This window comes from Perca flavescens, chromosome 12 (genome assembly GCF_004354835.1).
Source record: "Perca flavescens isolate YP-PL-M2 chromosome 12, PFLA_1.0, whole genome shotgun sequence".
Classification (NCBI taxonomy): Eukaryota; Metazoa; Chordata; class Actinopteri; order Perciformes; family Percidae; genus Perca; species Perca flavescens.
In genome coordinates this window covers 22,291,142-22,300,469 of record NC_041342.1, presented here as the reverse complement: position 1 = coordinate 22,300,469, position 9,328 = coordinate 22,291,142, and the positions used below count along the sequence as shown (strand labels likewise).

Genomic DNA, 9,328 nt, shown 5'->3' with positions numbered 1-9,328 from the left:
AGATGAAAACTGTTTGAAGGCTTTTATAGCTTCAAAATAAGCAAACAACTGTAAGATTGTGCAGCCTTGCTCTTTGTGTGCTTTCTAGAGCACAAATACCCTGGGTAGATTATTTTTTATTTCTGCTGTAGGGCAACAACGTGTGACCACAAAGAACCATATTGCTTGGTAGAGTGCCACTGCAAAATCACCATGCAATTTGTTTTTCATGAACTGCAGTTGAACTTGTGACCCTGGAACCTGAGAACAGAATTTATTAGTTTGACCTTAAGCTTTGTTTGGTAAGCCTAAGTAAGTTGTTCCAATAAATCTGCAAGTATGCGTACATTTTGTTGTGACATCTGAATAAATTTAATTTTTCAAAGAGTGTGCAAAGTGTTTTAAATACTAGGCCATTATATGTTAATTGTAGTTTGGTGAGCTAACTACATTAAACAGAAAAGTTTTTCTGTCATGACCACCAAAAAAAATCAAGTCAAGTTATGTACACCTTACGTTAATTAATGAAAGACATTTCATTATGACAACCCTAAACATATTATTTGGTCGTTGAGATAGTGGATATTAAATAAAAACATTGTTTCAGAAAACAATCACTTATCACAAACAACATATAGGAAAGTTTGACAAAGTTCTCAAAGTTGTTCCTCTGCATTAATTAACAGAGCACAAATTTGAACAGACAGCAGTGTTTTCTCTTGTTAATTTGAATACAGGTTGGTTTTGTTATGTATATCATATGTGACATAGCAAGCTCATGCTCATGTTATACTATATTTATTTAAGATTACAAGTCTAACAAACTCTTGTAAACAACAATCCATCAACATTTTCCAATTATTTAACACCATGCAAAATCCAGTCTTAGTTTCCCCCTGTATAACAGCTAGTTACATGTCTGACAGTTTCTGCCCTGGAACATTCAGTTCACTTTTACAAACAGTCACATCCTCCATCTGCAGACAAAGTCGCCTGTTCCAAATGTCCCAGCAGAAGAAGAAAGTTTGCAAAAAGTCACAGCAAGGTAATTTGGTTCAAACCATCTATTTCATGTCATATGTCCATCACAGAACGACCGTATGCTTGCTGCACGTGTTTCACCTCTTGATCTTCCCTATCTCTTCACACAGCCTGGAGAGGTACTGTGTGAGCTTCACCATCACGATGATGAGGGCCCCTCCCATTAGCATGCAGGAGGGCCAGAGCAGCGAGTGGAAGACGACACTGTGGTCGTACAGCCGTGTCAGAAGAACCATCTCCTGCTGCTCGCTGGGGTCGTAGTAACAGGGGACCTTCTGGTTCACCTTCAGATGCTCGGAGATGTTCATAATCGTGACGTGCATGGCCACACTGTCTTTCTGGCACCTGGGCACGTAGAAACACTGCAAGGACAGGATTGAAGGACACTGAGGTTATCTATAGAGGGCAATCAGTCAATCATATTGTTTGTCGTGGTGATGGCTGCTGAGCTTCTTTTATTTCACAATATTGAATAAATCACCCTTCATGTATCATCTTTCAGCACGACCAGGAAAAATCCTATCGACTAACATTTTTTCTGAATTGGGAGCAGAGTTAAGTCTACAATCAGGCCAGCATCTGACATCCGTTGTCAACATTTGAAACGGTTCAGTAATTTTCAGTATTTTCCCTCTGGCACTGTACTCACTTCAGAGCTGATGTCCTGGGTCTCCTCATTGTGAGATAAACGGCTGACCCGGCCCGTGTTATTGACGCTCACGTAGACCTGCAGACAGGGGTATTTGGAGACTCTCCAGCAGTCTGACCCACAGTTGTAGGAACAGTTCATGTCTGCTGTGACCGTGGAGTTGAGTACAACACACACACCCTCCTCTGTCCACACACTGTGTTGACATTTAAATGAAGATCCAATTTAATGCAAAAAAAAAAAAATAGAAAACATTTTTGGGATCTCTTGAGGTATAATTTGTTCCTGAAAATCTGATTTCATAAAGTATTCATTTTGCAATTTTCAGCTTGAGAGAGCACTGAAAGCAGTTTGCCAACAAGCACATCTGATGAATAAAACATGTTTCTGACATAAATATCCGTTAACTCTTTTATAGAGTGTAAAAAAAAAAGACAATTTAAACAACAGGCCTGTACCTGTCTGCATAGGAGCGTAATATAGTGATCCCCAAGACAAAGTACATCATGACTGAAGAGAGGATCATTCCGAGTCCCAGGAGAATGGCACGATCTTCACCTGGCTTTAGAGCTGTCACTGTCTTCTTCTTGTCCAATAAATCTACCTCACGAAATTTCTGGTAGATTGACCTAATGATGAGGAAAATGAGGAGAAATTATTGTATTTATTTTTTTAAGCTGCAGTGCAAATATTATGCCATACAAATCTAAGTGCATGATAGGTAAGAGTTTCTCCCTGGGCCATGGATGTCCCCCTTTCTCCCTTTGCAATTTAAGTCAATTTTTAAGCAAGAATTGGACCTGTTACCTCCTTTCATTTCCTCTGCCTGCTCCTGCTGTATTTTTGGCCCCCGCCACAAAAAACATCTTTCCTGATGATCCCCGTCCTCTTTTGCTTGTTGAGGCTGAACGGAAGGATTGCTGAAAAGACCTGTGAATTATAGCCAGTTTGTTGCCATGTTTAGCTGTCCAGAAGCACTAACACTTTCGCTACAAGGATCATAAACACAACATAAATCTTAAGTTGGTTATAAAGCAAATATGTAAGATGACAAATCGTACTGTACCTTTGGTGCATAGTTGCTGTCAAACTCACTATTTTGTAAATATGTCTAGTTTTGTACAAACTAATTATTAAATATATGCCTCTCCTGATAAACCTACAGCAGTTCCTGATTAGTAGAGTACTATGTAATGTTGGGACAGGAAGCATGCCTGATATAGTGGTCTCCACCAGGTAAACATATCATTTTGAACACAAAGAAACGCTACAAAGGGAAACAAGATGACAGATAGCCACAGATGAAAGGTGTAAATGCTGATGAGGTGCCATGAAAAACCTACCTGCTGTATCCTGAACACTTCTGCTGTCAACACAAAGTCATTGGGTCCTCTCTTAGCACAACAACAACACCTTGCATGTGCCACCTCCCGCTCTCTGCCGGTCCTACCATTTGCAACAAAAAAACCGACAGAATTCAGTGCTACACATGCAGCTGTGGCCCCATAAATAACATTAGTCTTGATTGGGATCCAAATCAATGAGAAAATGAGACATTATGAGTTATTTGTTCTCGGTTGCCAAAGGGTTTGCGTTAAGGTGAGGGTCGATGCAAACACACTCTTGAGATTGCCAGGCATTTATTGAAAAACACAAATTAGAACAAATGTATTTACAGGACAGGTCATTTGCTCATATATCAAAAGTGTGTCCCATGATGAGTTAAAATTGAATCAGAAATACCAATCAGTCAAATCACAATGTTTATTAGATGCAGAATAATCAATACAGACTGGATCAGATTGTATATTGTTGGACATTCTGTATCCACCATCCAGTCTTCTCACATGTTAAGTAATGAGCAGGCTGTTTTTATTTTATTTGCCAGAGTGCAAGAAGCAGAAAGTTAGAAATTAAGCCAACAAGTTCCTCTTAGATGAGTAATTTCCTCATTGTATTACATTCCCAGCTGCTTAGGGGATATGTTGCTGAGAGACAACCCCATGGTAACAAAGGGAATCTGAAGGAAAGCATACATGTTGTCTACATTTATTCTTTCCTCAAAACATTCCACACCGTTTTGCATGCCAATGCAACAAAGGGTCACACTAACACTCATATAAGTTTTATGGTCTTAGTTACACCTTTCCATTTTTTATCCTCCATTAAAACCGTGCTAACCATTGCCAATCGAGTGCTTCAAGTATTGATTTCAGCTAATCATTGACACACACACTGTCAGAGAGACTTCCTCTTTGTACCAACTTTTTAAAGAGTTTTGAGAGCAATACATTTGTAGCTCTGGCTCATGCAGGCTGGACTTACAGTGGCAGGTGACTTCGTACTTAATAACTTATAAGGAAGAAACAGACGCTGTCCTTAATGACATGTGGGACAGGCAGTCTCACAGATAAGAGCCTGGCCTTGCAGGGCCTTCCGAGTAAGCTTCAAATAAATAAAATGTTAAAAATGTATGAAACATACATTTTCCACATTCCAAATTGGTCTTATTAAAGAATATTGTTTTATTTTCTGCAATTTGTCATGTAATCATTTTTTATCAAAATTGACAGTGATGGAAATTGTATCCATTTGATGCAATAAAAAAAGTTAATTCCAGTGAAGTTTGTGAGACCTCTGGGAATCTGAAATTATACAAGTAATAATGGCTAAAACTTAACTGAATTTGAAATAATATCATAGTTAAAGGGTGAGATGTGGTTCTGAATGATAGCCACTACCTTGAAAAAAAATATTTAGTATGTAGGCCTATATGTGTCCTTCATATCTTGGCTTATTTAAAAAGCTACTAAATCTGCAGTGTCACCACATGAAGCACTGGAGGGAGACAGTCTTTGTGTCTGAGGAGATGCACTAGTGTAAAAACTGCTTACCCCAGCAGGAACTTATCGTTCACATTTTCCTATTATCAGTTTAATGAACTACATATCCAGAGGCAGATAAGATCAGCCAACCTCACTGTATATTCTTTATATGTCCACCTTGGTTCATATTTCTTCTAGCTGCCTCTTTCCCAGATTGTGAGACTGAAAACGTGACTCAATGAGTGATAATCCAAAATGGCATGTGGTAGACCACATAACTGTAGAGCAGGTGTTATCTTATGGATCACTGAATTGGCCCCTGGGTTGACAACATCTCTTCATCTCCAGTGTGAACTAATTATTAAAGTTCAGCTGCAGTTTTTCAACCTGAGAATTCTGCTCCACCTGCAGAATGTCAGTGAAAGAGACACAAAACCACTACAACGAGATGTAAAATGACCACAAAGTGATGCAAAACAACCACAAAGAGACACAAATGACAACAAAGACACAAAATAACTTCAAAGAAATGTGAAACGACACAAAATAACTGCAAAGAGATGCAAAACGACGCCACACAACTACAAAGAGACACAAAACAACCACAACGACACAAAACCACAACAAGGAGAAACAAAAGACAAAAAGAGACACCAAGCAACCACATAAGACATATGGAATTTTGTGTCTCCTTCAGTCCGAGAGTCTTGCTTGACTTTATTGAGCTCATATTGCATGCTCATCATAATAGTGAAATTAAGGTGTGTGTGTGTGTGTGTGTGTGTTTGTGTGTGTGTGTGTGTGTGTGTGTGTGTGTGATATATAGATAATAAGTCTGAGGCATTTAATCATGCAAATGTTGCTTTAGTATAGAAGGTGTAAACTTTCACCTTGCATGCTTTAACAGCGCTGTGGAATTCAAAGCCTGGCCTGCTATCAACACACTTTTACGCTCTCACGAAGAAGAATGTCTCAGGATGTATTTTTTGCCTTGTCTCTAGAGTGATTATTGCCTCCCTGTCAGGTGTCCTATAGTGTTTGGTGCCTATAAAAAGTTACATGCTCCACTGCACAGCACCCCACAGAGATATAGCAGATCAGTAAACACTTACCTGAGGATTTATAAACTGCAAGCATATTGTACATGCAGTGCATATTATTGTACACAATGTCAAAACCCAGTCCTCCATTCATAATTATTATTATTATTACAATTATGTGTATTTTGTAGTTGTCACTGTCTTGTTGTTTCTCAAATGCACAAGTGAAAAATGGCATGCTCCTATAGATTCACGAAGGCACTCGATGAAAAAGGAGGCTGAATGCATTGACATTTCCAAAGTTATCTTACACTGCATATCTATCTAAAAAGCCCACATTGCAGCACATGTATGAGACTAACACTATTTTGTATTTTCAGATATGTGCTGTGTGTTGTGGGCTGGATTATCTTTTGAGCACATACAGTCTCAGTGTTTCTCTGTGGTGCCTGTAATAATTTCTTGTCTTTGCACATCCAAATAACAGTAAGCCCCAGCTTTTGTGTGTGACTAGTGTGTGCTGAGTTGAAACAGCAGTGGTAATACGTACAATCTGTGAGATCCTACCTCTTGTTTTAATGATAATCCAGACTTTGGGCTACAACTGTCAGCAGTGGCTCTCCAACACAGTCTCTCCCAGGGACAGCAGCTGGCTACCTCTTATTTAAACTCTTTCCCCAAGTGAACAGAATGCCTGCCATACCTGTGTTAGTCATATGAGTTCCCTATACAATGGCGTCATGCTTAAAATTAGTTGGTCCAGCACAATGAATCTCCACTGTACCTCCAAATAACTGGCTCTGACTGGCCCGACTGTGGGACTGTCGCTATGTTTGTTGCAGGCACTGCTGCAAATCCACAAAGGAATTCAGAAGCAGTTATTTCAAACATCCCTGCCTTTCCATGTTACAAATGTACAGTATGTATAAACAACTTGGAGGCCACAGCTTCAAACACTGACAACAAAACAGAGCCATGTCTCGCCACAAGGTGTCTCTGCAACCTCAGAAACTGGAGAAAGATACATGGGGGGTGTTCCTCTTTAATTCATTACCAGCAACAAATCACATGTAATGCTGAGATTTTTTATTTTTTGGAGTAATGCTTTTATTGTGTTAAAATGACCAGCGCAAATGTGTGATATTTGATTTGAAATTATATGTAAGTAGTAGTAGTACCTTACTAAAGGCCAGTTTAGTCAATGTGTTGGTAACTTATTTTTTACAGTCTGTGGTTGGTAATACATTTATAAAGTTACATCTTTACCATACTTTCTAAGCAGATGTGCTACAAACAATATTTTTTTAGCTAAAAGATGCACATTACAAAATGACTTCATTTTGGAGATATAAGCTATGGTATTCTCTCAATGTTTAGTCAAAGAATAGCAACACACTATCACCATTGTTTTTTTATGGTTGCCACAAAAATGTATAGATTTGCAAGTAAATTAATCAGACCGATTTTTATATCATCCAGAGAAAATGAACAATGTTGGTAGTTTTGAGGAGCCTCCAAAAATGTGCACACTTTTATTTTTTATTTCACATTTTTGTACATTAGAGATTCCGTTTGCATGCCGGATTTCTGTGGAATGTGTTTGTTTTGAAAATAATTTTTAAATGTAACGTGGCATTTTTTTTTCAGAAAATTTAATCTGAAGAGGCTATTTAGTTCTTTTCTAACGTGATGACTCTCTGCGTAGGCAGTGATTTGCACAACAGTGTTGGTCTAACCAGCTGGAGGACTTTCCCTCACAGACCCCAGTGGATGAGCCACCTCGGCTACAGTCTTTACTCATCCATTGGTGCGCATGATTATGAAGGTCTTTCCCATATAGCAGCAGCATCAGATTAGATTCTGCAAGAAGTGTGTTCTGCTCGCCGCTTTACATTCACTGCCTCCTCCAAGCCCCATCCAGTGCTGGCCAGGGAGTACAGAAATACAAGACAATCTCCCTGAAGAACTACAGAGATCTTTCCTGCCTCTTGGCTCAGATGACACAGAAGGAAAACACATGCACAAATATAGCACAAATATATAGATGAGAAAAAAGACTCAAGGGCAGATGGAAAGGCATTTGTATTTATTTGAGGTTAGGCCTAAACATAGCTACAAAGAGGTGCAGACTGTCTTCGAGTACCACATTTGGAGGTAAAACAACATAGTTACAGGGGAGATGAAAGGCGATTCTGCTTCTTTGTTTCTCAGGATCTAAAAATAACTCTTGCTGAGCAGGCAGTGAAGCTGAGCTGCAGTCCCCTCTCTTGCTCCCTTTTCCTCAGTTTCTGTCCTTAACTGTCTCGCAGACATAATACATCATGTTAATGATGCATGTGTGTGGGCTCAATTGTGCAACAGCTACTTGGTCAAGTTGATCTTGTCCTATATTCAAATTGATGTTATTTAACATATAGCATGTAGCTTGGACACAAGGAGTGTTATTAATATTTGTGTGGTGATTGAGTGTCACCTGTGCTGTTGTGCATCCCTAAAAGAAGTGAAAAAGTTATCCTCAGTCTGAAGGCTGGGACTCTCCAATGTACATATTTTTCATTATATTTTGGATCTTTATGATATATGCTTTTATTTTCAAATTTTCAAAATAAATATGAAATATCTGTAATGCAAACAAAGAAAACACAAATAATCAGCTTGTAAGATTTCCTTTTCATTGCATGTTAACTTGCAACAGGGGATCACAAGGAGGTATACTTATTTTAAGGGGTCTGCAAGTTGGGAAAAAAATGGAGCTGTTGATATCTAGTTATTATTTATAGCTATATATATATAATAAATATATATATATATATATATATATATATATATATATATATATATATATATATATATTTATTTATTTTAATATGAAAATCTTGAGACTACTCATCATTGTCTTAGATGATGTCACTAATCTCCTGCTCATTTCCTTCTTCTTCACACACAAAAATAAAAAGGCAATACTGCTGTTGCTAAGGCAGTTGATTAGGTTGCTGCCACGTGTGTGGCAGCAATTATACAATGCACACAGGTCCAGCATATATTTATCAGTGTTGCCATTGTGTTCACATCCATAGCAACCTTGTGTTATTGTCCTGCAGATTAGTTCCCTGCCCCCACACAGATACCATGCTGCTGTATTCCTTCTAGTCTCACATTTATGGAGAGACACAGTGCTAATCTGATTTTATAGAGAACTACTGCAATATGTCGGCACAAACAGAATTTATGACGTAGAAATGTTCACAAACGTATGTTGACATGTATTTTTCATATCTATCAATGTAATGCATGTACTGTATGTAAGGATGAGTAGGATTTACAGTCACAGAGAAGAGGTCAGTCAATTCACAATATTCGCTCGTAGAATGAATCATATATTGCGTAAAGCTTGGCATTGGAGAGCAGGAATTTGCTTCACATTTCTTCACTGGCAGCCAAAACACCCTCACACAGTGGGAGTGATGGAGAACATATTTCTGTTTCTCCTGGCTTAAAGAGAAAGAAGCAATAGACAGAATGTGGGAAATCACCCATAAATGAGGTAATAGAGACAAAAAACACTGAAACTGAAACCTGTTTTGCAGTCCACCCCCAGTCACTGGGTTTTTGACATTAGACCACCGCTAGTAGAGTCCTCCTAGTTTTGCTCTATATAAATTAATTACTCTACAATGTAACATCCTATCTCGCATGCATATTGGTGAATGTGTGGTACAAGATATTAGATAGAGAGGTCTATGGTGGACGGATTGCAAGGATGTTGACAAAGGGCCTGATGAGCACTGATATAA

General features: G+C 38.5%; 1 protein-coding gene across 1 annotated transcript; it reads right to left on the bottom strand.

The window, feature by feature from the left end:
- Nucleotides 1-1,097: 1,097 nt before the first annotated feature.
- On the bottom strand, nt 1,098-2,746 carry kcnmb2a (potassium large conductance calcium-activated channel, subfamily M, beta member 2a). Its single transcript, XM_028594317.1, has 4 exons — nt 2,736-2,746; nt 2,128-2,298; nt 1,670-1,865; nt 1,098-1,382 (listed from the first exon to the last, which is right to left on the bottom strand). Exons 1-4 carry the CDS (start codon nt 2,744-2,746, stop codon nt 1,098-1,100), a joined length of 663 nt encoding a protein of 220 aa, XP_028450118.1.
- Nucleotides 2,747-9,328: the final 6,582 nt, after the last annotated feature.

What these genes read in the sequence shown, in the direction of transcription:
- kcnmb2a (XM_028594317.1), bottom strand. An exon ending in TTACGCTCCTATGCAGACAG is followed by an intron (nt 1,866 to 2,127) that starts GTACAGGCCTGT and finishes ATGTCAACACAG; the next exon opens with TGTGTGGACAGAGGAGGGTG. An exon ending in CCCAGGACATCAGCTCTGAA is followed by an intron (nt 1,383 to 1,669) that starts GTGAGTACAGTG and finishes CTGTCCTTGCAG; the next exon opens with TGTTTCTACGTGCCCAGGTG.